Source organism: Myotis lucifugus, unplaced genomic scaffold, assembly GCF_000147115.1.
Source record: "Myotis lucifugus unplaced genomic scaffold, Myoluc2.0 scaffold_246, whole genome shotgun sequence".
Classification (NCBI taxonomy): Eukaryota; Metazoa; Chordata; class Mammalia; order Chiroptera; family Vespertilionidae; genus Myotis; species Myotis lucifugus.
In genome coordinates this window covers 272,563-296,711 of record NW_005871294.1, presented here as the reverse complement: position 1 = coordinate 296,711, position 24,149 = coordinate 272,563, and the positions used below count along the sequence as shown (strand labels likewise).

Here is a 24,149-nt window from a genome sequence, read left to right as displayed (position 1 = left end):
AGAAAACCCAGGTTATCCTCAATCTTAGTTCAGTACTCTTTCTACCAGACTAAGCTGGCCTTTGAGGCAGGTGATGTGAGAAAAAGAGGCATTAACTTGTACTCTGAAGGCAGAGACTGAGGGCTCTGAAAAGAAGAGTTGACATGGAACAGAGTGGTTGTTTTAGGGTAAAGAGGGGCAAATGAAGAAAAATGGTCAAGCTCAAAACCCCATTTTATTTATTTGTCATCCTTAACATGAATGCTTGCCAACAATATCGCAGGCAACCTAAAGTCAAATAAGACAGTTCACAGTTGACAAGAGATTAAAAAAAAAAAAGAGGGAGCAGACTCCATTTATTAAAGATGGAATGAGGCTTGTAATGGGAAACCTTAAAAGAAATAAAATTTTAATATAGCATGTACACTTTGTACAATCCTAAGCATATAAATGTGTACATTTAATTCTCAAAACAACCCTATGTGGTAATATTATTATTCCCATTTTACAGGTGAAAAAACTGAGGCACTGAAAGATTAAGTTTGACTGAGATTTCATGGGTAGGAAGTGACAGAGCTAGAATTTTCTAAAAAATATTTTTATTGATTTCAGAGGAAGAGAGAGATAGAAACATCAATGATGAGAATCATTGATTGGCCACCTCCTGCACGCCCCCTACTGGGGATTGAGCCCACAACCCAGGCATGTGCCCTTGACTGGAATCAAACCCGGGACCCTTCAATCCGACAGAGGCAGCTGATCGATGTTTCTCTCTCATCGATGTTTCTAGCTCTCTATCCCTCTCCCTTCCTCTCTGTAAAAAATCAATAAAATATATTTAAAAAAAAAAAAAAAAAGACAGCCCTAACCGGTTTGGCTCAGTGGATAGAGCGTTGGCCTGCGGACTCAAGGGTCCCAGGTTCGATTCCGGTCATGGGCATGTACCTTGGTTGCGGGCACATCCCCAGCGGGGAGTGTGCAGGAGACAGCTGATTGATGTTTCTCTCTCATCCATGTTTCTAACTCTCTCTCCCTCTCCCTTCCTCTCTGTAAAAAATCAATAAAATATATTTAAAAAAAAAAAAAAAGACAAAAGAGGATCACCCAGGTTTCAGTGTGAAGACTGAGTTGTTTCGTGGACACATTTTTTTTACCTTAAGTTCAGAGAGAAGGCTGTTATGCATGTGGGGGTTGGGAGTTCTTTGTTCTGTGACACAGTGATGACATCAAGATAAACTGCCACTAGGCTGAGAAAAATGGACTGGCTGCTAGAGGGCTTGCTTGGGGTTGAGGGGGACAAGGGGCTTCTCTGGGGCCAGCTGACCCATTCCCTCGCCTGCAGACACTGTGGCAGCAGTTGCCTCCAGAGTACAGGGAATATAGTGATACTATTCCTGTTCATGGTTTGGCAGATCCGGAAGTGGTGGCAACTTGGGAACTGGCGACATCTTCAGCCCTGGTACTCTGGAGACATCATGCAAGGCAAGGTGGGTGACATAGATGTGTAGAGGTCTAAATAACTATTGACGCCACATCTGAATTTTGGTGAGGAATCATTGACATGGATGTGAGCCCAAATAAGTGACTATAAGCCTTAAATGTGAGGCAGCGTGACTGACCACTGACACTAGATTTGAAGCCAGATCAGTGATGACTTACCCTAGATGTAGGATTATGTAAGAAATGACTTACCCTAGATGTAGGATTATGTAAGAAATGCTGATCTCCACCGGTGCGCTGGGTAATGGCCATTAACACTGGATGAGTAAATGACTGTTGACCACAGATGTGGGGCCAGTTGAGTAACTGTTCCTTCTGGATATGGAACAGAGACTGAGAGCTTCATGATATACCTTTTGACTCTGAAAAGGTTGATAGTATTTTTCTCCATTTCCCAGGGCCTATCCCTTCTATACCATGTGGCTTTCTTTGGTCATTTGTGGAGGCAGAAGTCGGAGGAGGAAGAAGAGGAAGAAGAGGAGGAAGAGGAGGAGGAAGAGGAGAAAGAACAGGCGGTATCTCTGGGTCCATTGAAGCCAAATTTTCTTTCCAAAGAAGCTCCTATTGGACAGCAAGCCACCACAGCTCCATCCCAACCATCCTGTGATCCTGAGAGCCTCCACAAGGCCATAGAAACAACAGAGATAGTACTCAGACAGACCCCAAGCCCTCCTAGATCATTCCCCACCTTTCAGATCCTGACCAACCTGCCTGTGAGGCATAAGACATCAGGGAGTGATCTACAGCAGAGAAAAATCCAGCTCTTCTGGGGACTCCCTTCTCTGCACAGTGAGTCCTTGGAGGCCATCATCCTGAGTTCAGGTGACCCCTCTCCCCTGAAGTTACCTGTTGGTCCTTCTGTCTGCTTCAACGAGTTTTCCTTCCTGCATAGGTCCAACCTGCTGTTTCCCCAGTATTGCTCCCCAACCCAGCTTCCTACCCCTAAAGTCCATACTACAAAAGATCTGGAAGAGATGACCCCTAATCCTCAGCAACGTCCCTCTCCACTTTACCCTTCTGTCCCATCACCACCCCTCCATCTTAAGTGCTTTCCCATAGACCACAAAGGAGTCCATTCTGGTGCTCAGGCACATACAGAGTGGCTTCTGTGGCAGAGAGCGGCCCCTCAGGTCTCTGAGGATCAAGCCCTGCACGCGCAGCCTGAACTACAAAGAACCAGACCCTCAAATTTTCCCCCCTCATCTGAGGTCTGGCGGGGGAGGCCATGGGAACCTGGCTTCCCACAACACACCCCAGATCCACTCTCTGCCTCTCTGCTGTCTCCCTCTAACTTTCTGGGAGTCCCGACTAGGTTTGAGGCCCCATGGGGGACCATGGTGCAACAGGAGGACCCCAAAGCCTCTGAGACAGCAATGCTAGTTCCCAGCCCAACCCCAGCCTCTCTGCCAGAACTCCAGGGAGTCAGCCCTAAAGGAGACCTGTATGGAGCTGAGGACCACTGGGAAAACAGAAGACAAAATGAGAATCCTCAGATTTCTGAGCCTCCAATCCTGGTCCCTTTCCAATCTGTAGCCCCCATAACAGAGCCTCAAGGAACTAGACACCTGGAAATACCCCCTGGATGTGAGTCTCAGTGGAGAACCACAGGACATAAACAGAGTTCTCAAGCCTCTAAGCTCCCAATGCCAGCATCTTACCAATCTGATTCTCTGTCAGAACCCCAGAAAATCAGCTCTGAAGGACCACCTACATCTAAAGACTTCTGGGGAACCACAGAATACACACAGAAGCCTCCGGCCTCTGGGTATCTAATGCCAGCCCCCTGTCCTCCCTCAGACCTCCAGCAAGAACTCCAGAGAGGCAGTCCCCTGGGAGATTTATCTGGATACAAGCCTCACTGGGGATGCAGAGGAAATCCACAAGCTTTTGAGCCCCCAGCCTTGGACCTCAACCCAGGATTCTATGGAACCAGCCCTGCATGTATCCCATCAGGATCTGAGACTCTATGGGAAGGCATGCAAAAGAGAGAACATCTTTGGGTCTCTGAAGACTCAGTTTCATCTCCCAGCCTTCCTTCAGCCTGTCTGCTGGAGTCTCTAGGAATGGGCCCCCAGGGAGTCCTATCTAAGTCCAAGGCTTTGGGGGAAACTATGAGGCAGATAGAGAACCTCTGGACCTCTGAGTCTACAGCCCCTTCATGGGGGGACATGAAGCAGAAAAATATCTGTTGTGCTCCTGTGTCCCCATTCTGGGACCCTAGCCCACATCCAAACTCTATGTCAAAGTCTCATTTAAGTGAGCCTATGAGAGACCAAGGCAACTATAAGCCTGAGGGGGAAGCATTGGAACAGAAAGAGAACAGCTGGGCCACTGAGCAACCAGCCCTATCTCCCAACACACTTTCTGCTCCTCTAACAGGTCCACACATTGACCCTGAGTTTGTCTGGGGGAATGTGCAACAAAGAGAGAGCCCCCAAGGCCCCAGTCCTCCAATAGTGGATCCCCTGCAGCCAATAAACTGGCCTCCCACCCTAGCTGAAGCTCTGAAGACTGAGCCCAACCAGCCTGGTCTACCCAAGGAAGAGCTGTTCCCAGGAGCTAAGGCACAGGTTCCACACTCCCAGAGAGAGGCTGTCCTAGAGATATCCACCCATTCTGGGATCCAGGCTTGGCACTGGAGTAGAGAATTAGAACTCAGGCTGAAGAAACTACAGCTGAGCCCTGCACCCAGATCTCCTGGTCCAAGTCAATCATTTGGCAGTTCCCCTGCCCTGAGCTCCACAACTCCTGGCACTTGGGGACTCTCTTCCTGTTCTTCACAGCAGACTTATCCCCCCAGTCTGTGCTCCCAGTCTTCAAGCTGTCAACCTGCACAAGTTGAGAGCACAGTGACTCAGCCTGTCCAGGTCTCCCACTGTTATGACTCCCACTCCTCTTCCCATCCTCAGCCACAAGGGTCTGGTAGGGCAGAACAAAGGTTTCAGAGAGAGGAAAGAATGAAGGCAAAGATGGTGGCCCGGGTGGCCCAGGTCTCACCTCAGGGACAATCTGTTCACATGGAGGCTGATGAGAACTGCCCAGGCTTGAGAGAGCCCTCCAACCCTGAGGTTCCAGTCTCGGTCAACAGACAGAACAAGGCTTCAGTCTTAGCATCAGCCAAAAAGAGAGAGAACCCCAGGAAACCCAAATCAGGAGACCACAGAGGAGGGGATGCAAGATTGGGGCCATCCACAGTTACAGGAAAGAGCCATCCAGCCCAGGCCAGACTAGTGGAGGTCCCTGTAAGCCGACTTTTCCAAAGATCTCGGCACAGGAACCAGTGGTCTCTCAACACTGCTCTCCCCCAGCAGCTTCACTCTAAGGCTGCAGGTCCCCAAGATAAGCGAGGAGCAGAGCTGAGAGCTGGTGATATCCTGATCCCTCGGCACTGTAAGCACTGCTGCCCCTGGGCCCAAATGGAGAAACATCTCTCTTCCCCCACACCTCAGCCTCCCCTTATCAGGGGTCTCCAAAGGATATTTGCCAAGCTTCCGGGTACCCATGGACCCATGCCCACCAAAGCCAGTCAGCATGAGAAAAAACCTGATAGTACTGGCACCTGAGGGCTGGGGAGACAAGCAGAGGAAATCCTAATAAACTAGCTAAATTAAACAAATCCAACTCATGATTTCTTTGGAGTCTGGGGTACTGGGAATGTCAGTTCCCTATTAACTTCTCCAGCAACTATATTCCCTCAGAATCAGGTCCCTAAAATAGAGAGTTCAGGATTCTGCAAGCTTAACTTTCTTCTCAAGCCCTTCACAGATAGATGATCAATCTGGGATCCACACATCCCTACTCTATGGGGTGAATACATCTCTTCACATGAGCACAATTGGTCTTGGTCGAGACTCTAGGCAGACCCAGGGTATGCCTGGGTATGGTCCCCTTCTTCACCCGCTCGACCCACAGTTCTCCACATATCTTTCCATCTCTTCTCAGCCCTCTACTCTTATTCTCCCTGGGTCAACTCAACAACCATTCATTCCCAAGGCTACAAAAACAAGTGCCTCTCATGTTTAATGGCCATTTGGATTTCTTCTAGAATTGCCTGTTCATATCCTTTACCCATTTTTCCACTGCTGCACTATTTGTTGGATATTGTATTCGTTTTCGGCTGCTGCCATAACAAATTACCACAAAACAACACAAATTTACTTTGTCAGAAAAATAAAATCAAGGGGTTGACAGGGTTGCATTCTTTTCTGTAGGCACAGGGCAGGATTCATTCCTTGTCATTTCTGGGTTCTAGAAGGAGCCTTAGCTACTGGGCCTCTTTCTCCATCTTCAAAGCTAACAAAGGCTAGTTCTCATATCATATCAATCTGCTCTCTATTGCTTCCCTCTTCCACTTGTAAGGACACGATAAATACTTGGTCCCACCTGGATAATCCAAGATACTATTCCCATCTTAAAGTCAGTTGGTTAACAACCTTAATTCCATTTACAGCCTTAATTCCCTTTTCCATGTAAAATAGCATATTCACAGGTTGCAGGGATTACGACATTGGACATCTTGGGAGAGCCATTATCCTGCCTACCACAACCTATTATGTATAGCACAGTTATTTTCTCCCAATCTGTGACTTATTTTCTAATTTTGTTTAAGGTGATTTTTACTCTACCAAAGTTCAAAATTTTTATATAATACAATTTACCAACATTTCCCTTCAGTGGCTTCTAAAATATTTTTTTCTGGTACTTATATACATCAACTAGTGGCCTGGTGCACAAAATTCGTGCACTTGGGTGGGGGGGGAGGTCCCCCAACCTGGCCTGTGCTCTGTCACAGTGCAGGAGCCCCACGATCCATCGCCCCAAAGAGGTAGGCCCCACCCACCCATCCAGGGCTCCTCAATGGATTTCCCCAGAGAGGTAGGCCAGAGCCAGGGGAGGCCTGCGGACCCCTGGCTCAGGTGCACAGAGGCCTCTGCCGTGGTCCCATCCCCTCCCCTGACGCTGCAAGTCCCCACCCACCCGTGCCTGCTGCACAAGCAGCCTCCAGCTGATCAGTCGTTACATATGAGGGTGTTCCAACCATTTGCATATTACTCTTTTATTAGTATAGACTAGAGGCCCAGTGCATGAAATTCGTGCACGGGTAGGGTCCCTAGTCCTGGCCGGCAATCAGGGCAGATCCGGGCTTTCCTTCCTCCAGCTGCGGACTTCCTTCATTCCACACCGCCCCCTGGTGGTCACCACACATCATAATGAGCAAACTCCCACGGGGACAATTTGCATATTAGCCTTTTATTACATAGGATTAGAGGCCCGGTGCACCAATTCATGCACAGGTGGGGTCCCTCAGGGTGGCCTACGGGGATCAGACCCCAGCTCGTACCCCCAAGCTCGCAGCCCCTTCTGGCACCCTGCCATGGCCTGGCGCCACTCCCTCACCTGCTCCACCATCCTGCCTGCAGGGCACTCTATCAGGGCCGGGCCTGCCACTGGTCGCTGTCTGTGGGGCGATCAGGCCCCCACTCGCACTTGTGTTGGCCTGGCACCACCGCTCACCTGCTCCACCATCCCGCTGCAGTCCTGCTTTTATCAGGGCCCATTGGAGCCAGCAACACCTCCACTGCAGCCCGCTGCTGGCACCGCGTTGCCAACACCCGCCATGTTCCACACCGCCCACTGGTGGTCAGCACATGTCATAGAGAGAGGTCAAACTCCCGGTCAAACAATTTGCATATTAGGCTTTTATTATATAGGATGTTAGGTTAACCTAATTTTTGAGTATGGTAGGCAAAAATTTAACTCTCCCACCTTTCTCCCACAAAATAGATGTCCAATTTTACCAGTACAATTAAAAATATATAGAATTCCTTGCCTGGCCGGTGTGGTTCAGTGGTTGAGTCGACCTATGAATCAAATCAGGTGGTCACGGTTTGATTCCAGGTCAGGGCACATGCTCAGGTTGCAGGCTTGATGCCCAGTGTGGGATGTGCAGGAGGCAGCCAATCAATGATTCTCTCATCATTGATGTTTCTATCTCTCCCTCTCTGAAATCAATAAATATAAATAAATATGAATATGTCTTAAATCCATTCCATAACCATAGAGTGGTTTGATTCCCGGTCAGGGCACATGCTCGGGTTGTAGTCTCGACCCCTAGTAGGAGGTGTGCAGGAGGCAGCCGATTAATGATTCTCTCTCATCATTGATGTTTCTATCTCTCTCTCCCCCTCTCTAAAATCAGTAACATTAAAAAAAAAAAAAAACTTACAAAAGGAAAAGGTGGAGATTAATGTTAAAAAAAGATATAAAGCAGGATGATCTTATTTTGATTTTAAAACACCACATGTATAGACATACACATTTACACACATGCACAGAAAAAGACTGAAAAACAGCAACTAAAGATGGTGGTCTCTGATTATTGGGAATATTCATTTAAAAAATATGCTTATATTTTTTCTAAATTTTTACAATGCACATTACTGCTTCTATAAAAATAAAAGGTTATCTTGAAAGTGAATTGCCTATGCTGTACACTTGGTAATTGTAAGGTAAATTTTGGCTTTTTGACACACACACAAAAATTAATCCTCATAACACTGAAATCTGACTCACTTCCCTGTCTAAACCCCCCAGGGGTTTGGACTGAAGTTCATTTCTGGCATATGAGGGTCTTCATGTGACTTCTGACCCCTTCAAATTCACTCCAGGACTCCCTTGCTAGCCAACCTATGTTTCTTCTGTATTCTCTACCCTCTGTGCTTTTACTAATTGCTCTCCTGCACTTCTCCATGTCAAGTCTCCCACCTTCCTTTAATGCCCAGTTCAGACTATCTTTCCTATCTTGGTTTGGTTTACCCCTCCTTGCAGCCACATAACAATGTGTACCTTGTCGATAGCACTTGCTTCCTGATAGTATGGCAATAAGCCGTTCAAAGAGAGATTCTATGGTCAAGTCCACATTCCCAATCCAGTATTCTTCCCATTCTACAATATTCCCTCTACTCTATATCTGGTTCAGAAAAACAGCCAGTCAGAAGGTACATATTATTCCTCTGTCTCCTCTCACTAATGTCACTATTCTATTCCAAAGCTTTATTTATAACCCAAACCTGAGGGCCTGAGTCCAAAACTCACCACCTGCTGGCTAAGAGTGGAACTGAAAGTCCTTTCTATCTCCCCACCTATTGCCCCCACCACCACTTGAGTCAAAGACAATGCAATTCTGAATTTCTACTTGACACAGAAATATTTAATGACTCTATGCATCTCTAGATAGCTTTATGAAAAATCCAAGTCCTACATTCTTGTCTTTTTAAGGACTCAGTAGGTTGTAGGACCGGGCAAGAGTAACAAAACATTGCCGAAACCGGTTTGGCTCAGTGGATAGAGCGTCGGCCTGCGGACTGAAGGGTCCCAGGTTCGATTCCGGTCAGGGGCATGTACCTGGGTTGCGGGCACATCCCCAGTGGGAGATGTGCAGGAGGCGGCTGATCGGTGTTTCTCTCTCATCGATGTTTCTGACTCTCTATCTCTCTCCCTTCCTCTCTGTAAAAAATCAATAAAATATATTAAAAAAAAAAAAAAAGAGTAACAAAACATTTAGACCAAATTAATAACCGGCAGGTCAGTGTTCCTCGTGGGCATTGTATAATCACTAGACTCTCACAGAAATTTATAGGAGCAATATCTTAGATCCAAATGTATCTCAAGATGTTAGACTTATAGCCCCATCTGTGGCATACTGTTGGTCCTGTGTGATGTATTTGATGCCATATTCTTAGTAAAAAACCCATCTTTTTTTTTTTTTTTTAATATATTTTATTGATTTTTTACAGAGAGGAAGGGAGAGAGATAGAGAGTTAGAAACATCGATGAGAGAGAAACATCGATCAGCTGCCTCCTGCACATCTCCCACTGGGGATGTGCCCGCAACCAAGGTACATGCCCTTGACCGGAATTGAACCGGGGACCTTTCAGTCCGCAGGCCAACGCTCTATCCACTGAGCCAAACCGGTTTCCGCAAAAACCCATCTTTTAATCATAGCACTTACCCTATGGGAAGAAGTGATTAGTTAAGACTACATTCCAATTTCTTTCTGGGAACACTGTAGGGAAAAAGACAGACTGCTGATACAACTTGCTTCTTGATTTAAGTATGCAGGCTTCTGCAGATGAAAGGTGACAAATAGTCCCTCACTGCTTCCTACAGTTTACAAAGCACTGTCAATCATTGTATCAGAAAGCTACACTGCTATAAGCTCAAGTGCCAGCACTAGAACTAGGCCTCTCACTACAAGTCTGATCTTGATTTTTCCTAAGAATCTACAGAGCCTGGCTGGCGTGGCTCAGTGGCTGAGCATCAGCTAATGAACTAGATCACAATTCAATTCTGGTCAGGAAACATATCCAGGTCGAGCCCTCAGTATGGGGCATGTAGGAGGCAGCTAATCAATGATTAGCTCTCATCATTGATGTTTCTCTCCCTTCCTCTCTGAAGTCAATAAAAATATATTTCAAAAAAAGAATCTATGGAGTTCCAACTATATTCCATATAGACACACTGTGTGACAAGTGAAAACAAAGCAATCATTCCAACACAAATTTCTATTACTTATCTCTACATATTTATGGGGAAATATCACTTGCCTTCTGTTATGCTCCCATAGCTTAATGCAGAGGTACTAAATACCTTTCCCTATTTTTAGCCCGAAGGATAGACTGTCAGCCTAGGGATAAGACAGAATGTTCTTATGTTGGTGAAGATTTTCTATCTGTTTAGACCAGATGAGAGCCTGGTGTAAGTACTAAGACTAGCAACACAAATTTGACTGTGAATAATTTTCTCTGCACCATAATCTTTTTTGGGTAAGGCATCATGGTACTGACCCCAGAAGCACTAAATGATTTATGATGGTGGCTGCTGAAGAAGAGTACACTCTATACCTGGATAAAACTATTTAAGCAATCATCTGAAAAAACAGAGCAGGGGAGGATGTTTAATTTAGGAAAAAACACATCCAATACTAGAATTTTGTCTTAGAAAACACTATTTTTTTATAATACAAGTTACATAAAATAAAAGTGGACACAATTGTAAGTGATCCTCAACCAGAGCATGAATGTTTGGGATTTTTTGATGCACCAAAAGAACACCCACTTTGAGACAGAGATTCTATCTTTTTGCAACCCTAAGGTTTTTGGAGGGAACCCCAATTCAGTCTTTGGTCAGGAAAGGGGACTCTCTGCAGGCCTAGCCTTACCATCCACCTCAAATGTAGGCAAAGGATGCCACCTTGTCCATATCTGGAACTCCATCAGACTATCCTCCATCTACCATGGTCCTATCCAGTGATACTGAAGACATTGGGGCTAGGCAGCAGTATCATACCAATGTTAATCAGGAGGGGAAGAGAGCAGAATTTTATAGGATTTTACATTGGAAGAATGCCTTGGCAGTGAGGGGTAGCCCAAGGCCCTTCCCAGAAAAAGAAACAGGCACAGGGGCCAGGACTCAGGCTCCATTTTGATCCAACGTTTATTATCCTTTTACAACATGTCATTTTTGGTTTAGAAACTGCTTGTGATTAGTTTTCCAACATTAACTCAAAAGCATGTAAAATAAAATCAACCTACTCTCTATATAAACACCCAGCAACTGTGGCCCTTCATCCTCCTGCCCAGGTTGGGTAGGGGGAAGAAGGGAGGGCTCAAGAAGCACTGAGTGAAGTGCAGTTGCTTTACTGTGGGGAGTGGCGGTAGTGCCTTGGTTCCACACCCACACAGGATCCCTGCACTGCCCCCAACTACAAGAGAAATGATGTAGGCCCAAGGCCCAATTCTCTGTTGGTAATTCACTCTCTGCCTCCCAAATGAAAATCGCTTTTATTTTATCGCTTTTGTTTTGTGTTTGTTTTTTTTTCAACAGAAACCCCTGTCCAGAGTCTGACTGTAGCTAAACTGTTCAGACTGAGGAATGGAACAGGCCGCAGGCGCACCCCTGGTCCCTCCTGGGCAAGCGCCCCCACCCTCAGGGAACAAGGTCCAGCCAGGCCAGCTCGAAGCACACTGGCCATCGTCACTTAGCCATAGAGGTCATCATCATTGTCTTCCGTGTATACACTGCCACCTGTGCCACCTCCACTGCCCTGGCTGGGGCCAGCTCCACCCTGGTTTCCTGAAGGGAATCTGTGCACAAAAGCAGAAGCAAAAAAAAAAAAAAAAAAAAAATTTTAAAGGTAGGGGTTAGGACAGGACCTGTATAGGACTTTCACAACTACCCCTCTAGCCTCCTTAGGACTCCCACTAACTTGGTTGTGTAATTCCCCAAGGCAATTTAAGCATTGCCCACTGTCGCCTAATTACCTGAAACTGCCAAAGCCCCGACTCTGCTGAAGGGTCTGAGCAAACATCTCGTATTTTCGAATATCATTGTCACTGACAGAACGGCGGGCAAAGCGCATGGCCTCCTCAAAGTGATCTCGGCGGATCTCAGGCACTGGATCATCTTCTTCTACCTCCTGTAGGGTTGGTAAACACAGACCACAGGGTAGTTAAAGCTCAGCCTGGATCCCTTCCCTGGCCTTCTTGCCCCTCATTACTACAGTAACCTGTTGGTCTTCCTGCCTCTCCAATACAACCTAAGCAAGTCACCAGGCAATCTTAATAAAACTGAATCACTGTCCTGCTTAAAAACCTGTCAGTACATTCTGAAAAAGGCAAAACTGTAGGGACAGAAATCACATCAGTGGCTGCCAGGGACTTAGGGTAGTAAAAAAAAAAAAAAACTGGTTGCCCTAGCTGGTGTGGGTCAGTGGTGAGAGCGTTGGCCTGCAGACCAAAGGGTCACAGGCTTGCTAACCAGTAAAAGATAGGTAACTGGTTTGCAGGCTCAATCCCAATACATGTGTGTGCCTCTCTGTGTCTCTCCTCCCACTTCCTCCCTCCCTAAAAATGAATGAAAAAAAACCCTCGAGTGAGGATTAACTACACCCCCCCAAAATAAATAATTTTAAAAAAGAGAAACCGCCCTAACCGGTTTGGCTCAGTGGATAGAGCGTCAGCCTGGGGACTGAAGAGTCCCAGGATCGATTCCAGTCAAGGGCACGTACCTTGGTTGCAGGTACATCCCCAGTAGGGGGTGTGCAGGAGGCAGCTGATCGATGCTTCTCTCTCATCAATGTTTCTAATTCTCTATCACTCTCCCTTCCTCTCTGTAAAAAATCAGTAAAATATATTTTTAAAAAATAAAAAATAAAAATAAAAAAGAGAAACTGACTAAAGTGTCCCAAGGGAACTTTTTGGGATGACAGAAATTTCCATCTCTACTGTAGTAATAGTTACAGAACTTATACACATTTGTCAAAGAAGTATGTAAATAGTGCATTTTTACTATATGTGGATTATGCCTCAGTAAATCCGTTTTAGAAAGAAAATACAGCTAGTTTGGGTCAGTGGTTAAAGTGTCGGCCAGCAGAATGAAGGGTCACATGTTCGATTCCAGTCAAGGGCTCATGCCCCAGTCAGGGTGGGTGCGAGAGGCAACCAATCGATGTGTCTCTCTCACATCGATGTTTCTTTCTCTGTCTCTCCCCTTCCTTTCCACTCACTCTCTAAAAATCAATGGAAAAAATATTCTTGGGTGAGGATTAACAAAATATAAATAAGAAAAATATCAACGCCTCTGTGTTTACCACATCTGAATTACACTTTACCTAGTGGCCTCACTTTCAGTAACATATGCCCTCTTAAATTTACCCAGGTTTTCCCAATTTTTGTAATCCTACTTAGCAGCAGATTATATGGGCTTATTTTCTTTATTCAAATTGTACTCTCCCTTCAATAACCCAGCTCAAATCCTATCTTTTCCACTGAGAAGCCACTCCAATTGCTGTGAGTTATAAGACTGCTCCCTGCCCTAGCTGGTTTGGCTCAGTGAATAAGAGCATCGGCCTGCGGACTGAAAGGTCCCAGGTTTGATTCTGGTCAAGGGCATATGCTCAGGTTGCAGGCTTGATCCCCAGTACGGGGCGTGCAGGAGGCAGCCAATCATTAATTCTCTTTCATCATTGATGTTTCTATTTCTCCCTCTCCCTTCCTCTGAAATCAATAAAAATATATTTACAAAAAAAAAAAAAAAAAAGACTGCTCCCTGGGATTAGTTTATCAGAAGTTTTTAAGCTTTTATGGGAGACGAGAGGGATGTCACAGACCCCCTCCAAAAGGTAGAGAAAGCATCCATCTATCCATCCATTTATAATTCCAGATTGAAGTTAACCCTCAGCTACTCTTTCTCTTTGATGCCCTGCTAAATGCCTAAATCGGATGACCTTTTCAAAACCTTACAAGCTTCTAGGGCAGCGGTCGCCAACCAGTGGTCCGAGGTCCGAGGACCACTGGTGGTCTGTAAGGTCCGAAAGGTTGGCGACCGCTGGTTTAAGGAAACCTTTGGGGCAGCGGTCGCCAACTGGTGGCCCATGAGGTCCGAAAGGCTGGCAACTGCAGTTCTAGGGCATGGTAGGGATTATCCCCCAGCACCCCATGACTGGCACATCTGGGGAAAGGATGCAAACTCACCATGGCTGATGGGTTGGTCTGCCTCTCACGGTCTCGCCTAATCTCACTCTCGATGGATTCACGAATGGCCAGCTTACAGGCACGTTGACAAATCTCTGTCAGGTCAGCTCCAGAGAAGCCATTAGTCATCTTAGCCAGGAACTCCAAATCCACATCCTAAAAGTAGAGTATCTTAGCATTTAGTCTCTCCTCCCATGATATACAAACACAATCTCTGAGCCACCACAGTGCTCCCAATTCCAATCTGTCCCATCTTTCACCAGTTTTATTCCCAATTCTAGATTCTCCTAACACCCTCAAATCTTCCATCTTCCCTTTACAACCCCAATCCCAGAAATCCCAATGAAATCTTGTCTGGAAACCAAACAACACCCCACACTAGCCTGAGGACTCATAGACATCCCCATGGCCCATGATCTTGCACCTGCCTTGGCAACTGGAGACTTGCGCAGGTTGGCCTTCAGGATGGCAACACGAGACTTCTCATCAGGTAGCGGGATATAGATGAGCTGATCAAGGCGGCCAGGTCGCAGGATGGCAGGATCAATGATGTCAGGCCGGTTGGTTGCGCCAATGATAAAAACGTTCTTTTTTGTGGACATGCCATCCATTTCTGTCAGGATCTGGTTAATAACTCGATCAGCAGCTCCACCACCATCTCCAATGTTACCACCACGGGCCTTGGCAATTGAATCCAGCTCATCAAAGAACAGTACACAGGGGGCAGCTTGGCGGGCCTATGGGAGGGACAGAGGGACTCAAGCATTAGTATACGGTCTCTCAGACCTGAGAAGGAAAATAAAGAGACCTTCACTGTTCCAGCTGAGCTGCCAGAATGAGATGTTTTTAACTCTCCCAAAGAAACAGCCTCCATTTCTATCTTGCCTTCAAGCAAGTGAATAGATAGCCCAACTGCTTGTAGCTCACCTTGTCAAATATTTCTCTGACATTGGCCTCAGACTCTCCAAACCACATGGTGAGCAGCTCAGGACCCTTGATGGAGATGAAGTTAGCCTGGCATTCATTAGCAATGGCTTTGGCCAGTAAGGTTTTCCCACAGCCAGGAGGCCCATAGAACAGTACTCCCTTGGAGGGCGTCATGCCAAACTTGAGGAATTTGTCTGGGTGCTCCACAGGATACTAGAAGGAAAAAGAAAGAGGGTTCAGGGATACCTCTACATTTTGAAAGAAACCTAACCAAACAGAAGCCTACCCTTACCATCCCCTGGTTTAAGAACCAGTTTCCCTAGCAGGTTCTTTTAGTGCCTCAGACCTGAGAATAGCAGATTCCTGAATTATTTTCTTAAAATTCCTGCAATGAATGTGCCAACATCCCAAGACTAACCAGTTCAGTTACAAAGTATTAAAGCAATGACTCATCCCGAACCAAGATACCCTACCTGGACCAGTTCCTGAAGCTCACGTTTCACATCCTCCAGGCCCCCGATGTCCTCCCAGGTTACCTGTGGCACCTCCACCACAGTTTCCCGCAATGCTGATGGGTTGCTCTGGCTCAGGGCCCACTGAAAAAAAAAAGAAAATTGGAAATGAAATTTGCAAGGGAAGGCATGAAAGTGCACATATGTGAACCCAAGAGGGCAGTGCAGTCCTTACCCGGAAGTCATCCATAGTTACTGCCAGGGAGTTCATGACCTCAGCATCAATGGTTTCATCCTCTAGGTCAATAAGGTCCATCTTCTTGCGGATGGCTTGCAGAGCGGCCTCCGAGCACAAGGCTGCTAGGTCAGCACCCACATGCCCATGAGTCTCATTGGCTACCTGCAGAGAGAAACTCTACTTACTATACTGTCTCTAAGACCTGGCTGCTTTAAGGGGTAAAAGACAACAGAATCCTAGTCCCTTCCCGATTCCTATTTCTGGGTCCTCCCAATTACTAGAAGACATACTAGCAGTCCTTTCAGAGGCTAGACTTAAGTATTCAAACCTGGACTTGGGGCCTGGAAATAAAGCTGCCCTCAAAATTCTGGTTTGCTCTAATACAATGTCAACCAAGAACATGCCAACTCCAGTTTCCTGGATTCAATCTCAAATCACTTCCTTTTCTCTGCCCCAAAATCAAAATCAGTCTCCTCACATCTTAAGTTTATATTCCTAGACAGTTCCCTTCAACTGCTTGGAAATAGATATCCTAAAACTCCTGATCAGCTCTCATCACTACTCCACCTGTTCCAGGTCCACATCATCTGCCAGCTTCATGTTCTTGGTATGGATCTGAAGAATTTCCAAGCGTCCTGTAGCATCAGGGATTCCAATATCTACCTCCCTGTCAAAGCGACCTGTGGGACAACACGTGAATTTACACAGGGCTTATTTCTGGTCCAAAGGAAAGAAGGGATAGGCCTAACATGACCAACCATCCTAGTTTACACCCAGGACTGTTCTGATGTTGGCACTCAAACTCCCATGTGTCCACCGTCCTGAAAAACCCTTCAGTTTCAGGCATACCAGGATGGCTCAGACAGGGCATGAAGTAAGGGAAAGGACAGCTGGGCCCTTTCACTACAAAAAGCTTCAAGAAATGAGCAGGATTAGATGATTTAGATAAATGACAGATGTGGGATTAAAAAGATTATAAACAAAGCCCGGCTCAGTGGTTGAGCACTGACCTATATGAACTAGGAAGTCATGAGTTCGACTCCTAGTCAGGGCACATGCCTGAGTTTTGAGCTTGATTCACAGTAGGTGGCCTGCAGAAGGCAGTTGATCAATGATTCTCTCTCATCATTGATGTTTCTTTCTCTCTCCCTTCCTCTCTGATATCAATAAAAAAAAAATTTTAAAAAGGAAAAAAAAATTAGCCAAGTAGAGTTATGACCTCCCTATGAGCAAGGACAGAGTTTAAAGAAATTTGGGGTCCTTACCAAATCGCCGTAGGGCTGGGTCAATGCTGTTAGGTCTGTTAGTTGCTGCCATGACGATCACATGTGCTCTCTGCTTAAGGCCATCCATAAGGGTCAACAACTGTGATACAATGCGCCGTTCCACCTCCCCATGGGTCTGTCAGGACAGGATATCTGGTCAGAAGTGAAGTCAAGACCTTTCAACCCCCCCATTAATCCCCTGGGTTAAAGCCCTACTTTTTCTCTTTTTGGAGCAATGGCATCCAGCTCATCAATGAAGATAATAGCAGGAGCATTCTTCTCAGCCTCCTCAAAGGCTTTACGAAGGTTGCTCTCAGACTCGCCAGCCAACTTGCTCATGATCTCAGGACCTGAAAGGATTCAGAATAGAGTCAATGACAAACTATATCCTTCCTCATTCCCAAATGAAAGCAGATATTTTGTTTACTAAGAACAGAGACAGGTCCTGGATGAGAAGATGGTAAATAACCTCTGCCTACTTTTTCACAGACTCTATTAGCCACTATCCCAGGATAACCAAGAGGCCAGACTGGAGAGAAACCAAGGGACCTAGTACACTTGTCTCACAGTTGAGCTGAAAGTGTGAAGATGATAGAAAATGCTCTAGGACCTCTGGCCAGAGCAGAAGCAGCACACCAGTTGGACCTCTAACAGCTAAATAGCATTCTTAAAGATCTAGTTGACCTTCCGCCAAACTCTCTATAATAAATAAATGTTTTCAGCCTGTCTATAATCCTTCTCAAAGAGGGATATATTGGGGGCACAAGAGGAAAATATCTTTCCCTTGTTGCTTATTTGTCTATAATGCATCCCAGCAGAAAAAAACATGCTAAAGTATACACAAGAGCATGTGTGCAAATAAATGTGTCCATGATTTATCCAGCTCAGGAGACTGGGTCATGCTAAGCTCAGAATTACGTCCAACCAAACTCAAGGTGAACCAAGTTTCCTACCATTGATCAAAAAGAAGAAGGCCCCCGTCTCATTTGCCACAGCTCGAGCAATCAGAGTCTTCCCGGTCCCAGGAGGTCCATAGAGCAGGATTCCCCGAGGAGGCTGAGGACCAGTACAGAGAATATAATTAGGTTCTGACTCCCATTTTCTCCCAACCCCATCCAGCCTAACATGGCTTAAATAGGGTTTTACTGAGGGTGAGGATCACAGCTCAACCCTGATACCAGTAAAATTGAGTCCTTAGCCATAGCTGCTGGAAGACAGCTTACTTTAGGCCACACTCACTCCCCTTATCAGCAGGGAAAAATACTGATAGAAGGCTGACATCTATGATTATAACTTGCACTAGAGGCCCGGTGCAAGAAAATTCGTGCGGGGGGGGGGGGGGGGGGGGGGCTATTAACCCGGCCTGGATCCTCTCCAGAATGGGACTTCTTGGGGGCAGTTGGACATCCCTCTTACAATCCGGGATTGCTGGCTCCTAACCACTGACCTGCCTGCCTGATCGCCCCCTAACCGCTCCCCTGCTGGCCAAATCGGCCCCAACTCCCTCCCCTGCCAGCCTGATCACCCCCTAACTGCTCTCCCCTGCTGGCCTAATCGCCCCCTAACTGTTTGCTCCCCCCCCCACCAGCCTGATCTCACCCCAAACTGCTTGCTCCCCCGCCAGCTTAATCACCCCTAACTGCTTGCTCCCCTGCCAGCCTAATCGTCCCTAACCACCCCTGGCTCGGCCCCCACCACCGTGGCTTTGTCCGGAAGGAAGTCGGATATCCGGAAGATGTCCAGTCGATCCAGTCTAATTAGCATATTACCCTTTCATTAATATAGATTATTAGTATAGATAGGAAATAAAGGGCAGAGAAAACCAAGAAACTACTGCAATCGAGTCTAAAGATCCTGGCATTAGACAAAAGCAAAAGGCTATTAGTCCAAGAGCTTGACTTTACAAGGGCTAAGGACTAGCTTACTCAAAAGAGTGTTGCCAGAGCCGGGACAGCATGGCTCAGTGGTTGAGTGTGGACCTATGAACTAGGAGGTCACAGTTCGATTCCTGGTCAGGCATATGCCCAGTTTATGGCTCAATCCCCAGTCTGGGGTGTGCACGGGGTGGCCAATCAATGATTCTCTCTCATCACTAATATTTCTATCTCTCTCTCCCTTCCTCTCTGAAATCAATAAAAATACATTTTCAAGAAAAAGTGTTGCCAGAGACTCAATCACTTCAGTAATCATAACCCTTCAGGATTTATTATGTTAGAATGCTTTTCCTTACCGCCAATCCCAAGTTTTCCTCTTTGAAGCTGTCTTTTCTGTGGCCTCATCCACAGGCAACACATGTGAAGTGCCCACACAGAAGACAGAGTTATTTATACGGTGCATACTAGGGGAAGGGGTAATAATTTCATCTTCAGTATATCCCATGACATGGAAATGGTTGGGAAGTTCCATTCTAGACCAGCAGTTCTCAAATGTTTTAGACTCAGGACCCTTAACACACTGCAAATTTCCTTAACTTCTACTTCTATTGGGCAGCACTCTTCTAGACCGGCTAGCAAACTATGGTGAGATTTGTTTTTATAGGGTTCATAAGAATAGCTTTTACATCTATAAAGTTATTTTATATATATAATATATATATAGTAATCACCACCATAGACTACATCCCTCAGAGCCCCAGATGCTCACCTTCACACCAATTGCCTTAAATAGGGCAGGATGTCTTAAAGGCAGCTCCACCATCTCTTTTATCTGAGCTAGCTGTTTCCTGCAGCCACCAATGTCATCATAGCCTACTTCATTCAAGGACTCTTCCTCATCCTGAATATGGAGGAGACAAAGGAGAAGGCAGGGATATTATTATCAGCAAAAGCAGTTTCTTCAAATCCTTCCACAATCTGGTGTGGGAAAATCTGCTGTAATTGAAGACTCTCCTCTAAGAGGACTGTGCCTCAAAGAACAACTCAAAATCCCAAGGCAAAGATTTCTAGCACAGCTTTTCCCTCTCACACTATCCTCAGTCTTACTGGGAAGGGCTCACCTAAGACCTGAAGCTAGAATTTCTGGTAAATGGAAATTCCAGCTCCATCACCAGCATCACTTCTTCAAAATATAGTCCAACTACTTAGATCCTTTTGGTTCTAACTAGATTTTTTAAATTACTGGTATCAGATACTTCTAAGAAACACCTAAGCCCAGAAATGAAAAACTGGGAGGTTTCCCACCTCTGCAAGAAGCTTAGTTCCAAAGAGCACCCTGTCTTGACAACCACCACATGACTGTCCCACTGAATATCATATAGTCCAGTATTGGGACCAGAAAGAGGACTCACCTCTCGTTTGATAGGCTCCCCTTCACAGTGGATCACTGTGTCTGGAGCAACAATGCAGTAAGGGCTGGGATCTGTCTCCACTACTTTGAACTCCACAGCACGCATTCCACCCCGGACAAGGAAAATGTCTCCTATGAGAACAATCAGCACGAGGGCAGTTAGAGGTGTGAACTATAAGACTAAGGGAGAATTATTCATCAGAACCTGGAGTCTAGAATTCCAAATTCACTAGATATTGTCCCCACCCCCCATGATTCTGTTAAACATCAGGCAAGAGGAGAAAAGCTAGCCTGTGAAGTTTCCTTCTGACTCTCAAGAGGAACAGTGAATAATTTGATGTGCCAGAAGCCCATAAGGTTTTGACTTCTGGGGTTTTACAACACCCACCAATGGTAGAGCTGTGCTAAACATTAAAAAGATAGTTCACTCTCCTGGAGCAGGGAGGGGGAATGGGGTAACAGGGGAGTGGGAAGGAGGGCAGGGGGAAGGAGAGAATACACATGTATACACACATATGAGACTGAGACAGATGTTCTAAGGTTGACGAGTATTCCCACAAACAGCCATCCTTAAGCTCAGTCTCTAAAATTGTCTCTCACCTTTCCGGATAGGTCGATAAGCTTCCAGGAAGTATGGCTTAAGGTATACCTCAAAGAGATTGCCCGTGATACCTTCCACCGTGTCATCGATGGGTAGCACATGGATGCGTTTGCCATACTTCACATCAGGGCATGGCTGGATGCTGAGGATGACAAGCAGACTCCACATTACCAACCACACTGCAGCCCCAATCACTGGGTGTCCGATAGGGCCTGGCACAGAGAGCTGATGGCGAGCGAAAGAGAAAAGGCAGGGATGGCTTTAGGTGAAGAGAGGCAGGATAGAGTGGGAATGAGGACAAAGGAACAGCCAAGCAGAACTAAGAAAGGTCACACTCAGGAAAGGGTAGAAGTCATTAGCAGGGCTGCCCGCTCCCAATCAGCGAACTAAAAGGAAGACCCACACATCTAGAACCCCTACAAAGAAGACAGGAGTGATAGTCTTCAGTGAGAGAGATCCAAGGATGACCCATTCTGGATATTGGTGACCCAATATTGAAAAGGGAGGTCTTAGCCTGTTAAGCGCCAGGGTCAGAGAAATAGAAATGAAAAAATAATCTCAAGTCAGGTGGTCAGAGCACCTTGAGAAAAGTGACTAAGCCCCTCTATGGAGGAAAGCTACACGAAACTGAGAATCTATAAAAAAAGAATCAGAAGTCTGATATTCATGGCCAGTTAACAGGTGGTTGGGTAGCAGTAGCTAAAGATGACTCCAAGATGAGAAAAGCCTCTTGCCTAAAGTTAAGTCCAAAATCACTCAGACAGCAGCTATCCTGGGTTTAGCTCAAACTATGCTTCTCTCCTAGATTAATTTGGATCCTTAAAAAGACCTGCTAGGAGTTCAACTTCCACACCCACTCCCGCACCTCATTTGAGCCCTAACACAAATCATTAATCTAACACAGTAGTGAGGTTATTTGGCAGATACACACCCTCAAATGGCATCATAAACCAGGGTCTAAGGTGTGATAAGTTATACGTCTTATAGAAAATAATAAAGAAAAAAAGGCATTAAGAAAGTCATAGAAATGTTTAAAGTCCCAAGAAGGCAAAACCAAAGCCTAAAACCAACTCTGATACATAAGTCTTTCCATGGTTAGGAGGCTTCTGATACCTGCAGCTGCCAAGGCCTTCATAGGGGTCCTGCCTATAAGGCAGGCTATCTCTGGCCTCCCATCCCTGAGGGGCCAAGAACCCCACACACACCTGATAACATCCCCTAGGCGTACGCGAAGGTTATTCCGAACAACTCTATTCATTCGAATCTTCTCATCAGAACATGTGTCATCAGAAAGCACAATGCACACAGCTTCCCGCCTCTTCTTTCCTTTCAGCAAGACTGTATCACCTCGGAACAACTGCAGCTCATCCATCTTGGGCTGAGGAAACAAGGTTAAGGCCTTTGGGTCACTGGGCCAGGGGGTAAGCAGCAGCCCTGGAGGTTGGGATTCCCAGTAAACCCCACTCTATTTGTGGTCACTGCAAGAAAAATGAGAAAAGAATCCTGGGAAAAACCCTCAGGTTAAGTGAAATAAGGAAAGACCGGACTGTGGACCTAACTTACCTGGGACAAGGACACTACACTGTTGTCCTCATTGATGGCTTCATCGACAATTAACCGATTGGGACGATTCTTTTGTTTAAGAATGGCTGTTGATAAGTCATCACCTTTTGAACTACAAAAATAAGAAGAAGTCAGTCCCATACTCCAACCTCGGGGACCCACCAATTTCTAAAACTTACACTTGAAAAGAAATAGTAGATGAAGTGGAAATTCAGCCAAGGTCATGAAGAGTAATACCTAGCACGTATTACAATTCCCATTCCAGTAGCTCTTGGATGCTAGTATGCTAGCTATAAAGCCCAAAGTTCAAAAAACTATGGGGTGGGGGGTGGGGGGAAGGTTAAGAGATCAACCAAAGGACTTGTATGCATGTATATAAGCATAAAGAATGGACACAGACACTAGGGCGATGAGGGCATGTGCTGGGGGGTAGGGGTGGCCGGGGAGAGGTCAATGGGGGGGGTGGGGGGAGGAGAAGAAGACATATGTAATACTATATGCAACACTTTAAACAATAAAGAAAAACAACAACAACTATGACCTAAAAAGATGAAATACAAGTGGAGATTAAGTACAATTACAGAAATGAAAACAGTCCTAGGATAGAATAGTGGTTAAGAGGAGAGGCTTGTAGTCAGACCTGCTGGGTGTGAATTCCAACCCTGCCATTACTTAACTTTGATCTTGGCCAAGTTATTTAACCTCTTTGGAAGTTGATTTCCTAATCTGTGAAATGGGGATATAGTAGTATATACCTCAGGATTATTATCCTAAGTAAGATAATGAATGCAAAATGTTCAACACAATGCCTGGCACATGATATTAATGGTCACTACAATTAATTAGCACTGCAAAACAAAGCACAATCCCTTTCTTTGTTACCCCCCCCCCTTTTTTTTGGTAAAAGAACACTTATTTATAAAATCACAGAGGTAGAAAAAGTAATTTCTATAAGAAATGGGTTTAGGAAATAAGTTATAGAGGTAAAGGAAGGGCCCTTGGACGCTTGGGAGTGAGGAAGCTAATGGTATCGCTCCTGAGGGCAAAGGGAGAGAGGAGAAGGGAAAGGGAAAGGCAAAGAATGAAGTTAGCTAGACAACATCTCTTAGGACTCAGTGAGGCCCCAAGTACCACCAAGCAAGGCTGGGGACAATGAAGCAAAATCAGCACTACCCTCCTTTACTGGCTAAATCTGCTGAGTGCCAGAGCTTTCTATATACCACAGAAATGTCAAACTTAAATACCATCATATTTTAAAAAACACACACACAAAAAAAAACAGGAACCGATCTGGAACCTTCAGAAAGAGGGCTAAGCTCAAACGGTAATCTCTGTAGACACACAACTCCACGGAGTTGGTTCAAAAGTCAAAACCACCCAGCTAGAGTGGCTCAGTTGGTTGAATGTCATCCTGTGCACCAAAAGATTGCCTGTTCCGATTCCCAGACAGGGCACATACCTGGGTTGCTGGTTCTATCCCTGGTTGGGGCACCTACGGGAGGCAACTGATCGAAGCTTCTCTCACAGTGATGTTTCTCCCTCCCTCTCACTAAGCTTCTCTCACACTGATGTTTCTCCCTCCCTCTCACTAAAGTCAAAACCAAGAAATGCTGAGACATGGAGCAAATCCAAATCCCTTTCTCCTAAATCAAGGTTGCTTGAGTCTAAACCCCTTTAAACTGTCCAGTTTCGCGCTGGTCAGTGATGCTCAGTGGTTAGAGTGTGGTTGACCTGTGCACCAAAAGATAGGTTCCATTCCCAGTCAAGGGCAGGTACCTGGGTTGGCAAGTTAAATTCCTTGCCCA

General features: G+C 45.8%; 2 protein-coding genes across 3 annotated transcripts in view; one reads left to right on the top strand and one right to left on the bottom strand.

The window, feature by feature from the left end:
* Window positions 1-1,008: 1,008 nt before the first annotated feature.
* On the top strand, window positions 1,009-6,142 carry CUNH9orf131 (chromosome unknown C9orf131 homolog). The gene is made up of 2 exons (XM_014464325.2): window positions 1,009-1,466; window positions 1,878-6,142. The coding sequence occupies exons 1-2, from the start codon at window positions 1,236-1,238 to the stop codon at window positions 5,040-5,042; spliced, it is 3,396 nt and encodes a 1,131-aa protein (XP_014319811.1). The 5' UTR covers window positions 1,009-1,235; the 3' UTR covers window positions 5,043-6,142.
* A 4,809-nt stretch (window positions 6,143-10,951) lies between these two features.
* VCP (valosin containing protein) overlaps window positions 10,952-24,149 on the bottom strand; it is a 16,372-nt gene continuing 3,174 nt past the window's right edge. Inside the window, exons 2-17 of one of the 2 annotated variants that reach the window (XM_006098722.3) lie at window positions 22,345-22,456; window positions 21,987-22,159; window positions 20,781-20,923; window positions 20,182-20,312; window positions 19,539-19,670; window positions 17,849-17,951; window positions 17,112-17,245; window positions 16,896-17,031; window positions 16,198-16,310; window positions 15,628-15,792; window positions 15,414-15,536; window positions 14,941-15,153; window positions 14,442-14,750; window positions 14,014-14,169; window positions 11,803-11,957; window positions 10,952-11,625 (exon numbers count right to left, since the gene is read on the bottom strand). In XM_006098722.3, coding sequence (XP_006098784.1) covers window positions 11,520-11,625; window positions 11,803-11,957; window positions 14,014-14,169; window positions 14,442-14,750; window positions 14,941-15,153; window positions 15,414-15,536; window positions 15,628-15,792; window positions 16,198-16,310; window positions 16,896-17,031; window positions 17,112-17,245; window positions 17,849-17,951; window positions 19,539-19,670; window positions 20,182-20,312; window positions 20,781-20,923; window positions 21,987-22,159; window positions 22,345-22,456 — 2,404 coding nt within the window. In that variant the 3' untranslated portion in view covers window positions 10,952-11,519. The remainder of the gene's footprint in view (window positions 11,626-11,802; window positions 11,958-14,013; window positions 14,170-14,441; window positions 14,751-14,940; window positions 15,154-15,413; window positions 15,537-15,627; window positions 15,793-16,197; window positions 16,311-16,895; window positions 17,032-17,111; window positions 17,246-17,848; window positions 17,952-19,538; window positions 19,671-20,181; window positions 20,313-20,780; window positions 20,924-21,986; window positions 22,160-22,344; window positions 22,457-24,149) is intronic. The other variant, XM_023762448.1, reaches the window with a different exon arrangement.

Coding starts and splice junctions, on each gene's coding strand:
- CUNH9orf131 (XM_014464325.2), top strand. CDS start 1,236: ATGGACTGGCTGCTAGAGGGCTTGCTTGGGGTTGAGGGGGACAAGGGG. Junction 1,467..1,877: donor GAGACATCATGCAAGGCAAG/GTGGGTGACATA, acceptor TCCATTTCCCAG/GGCCTATCCCTTCTATACCA.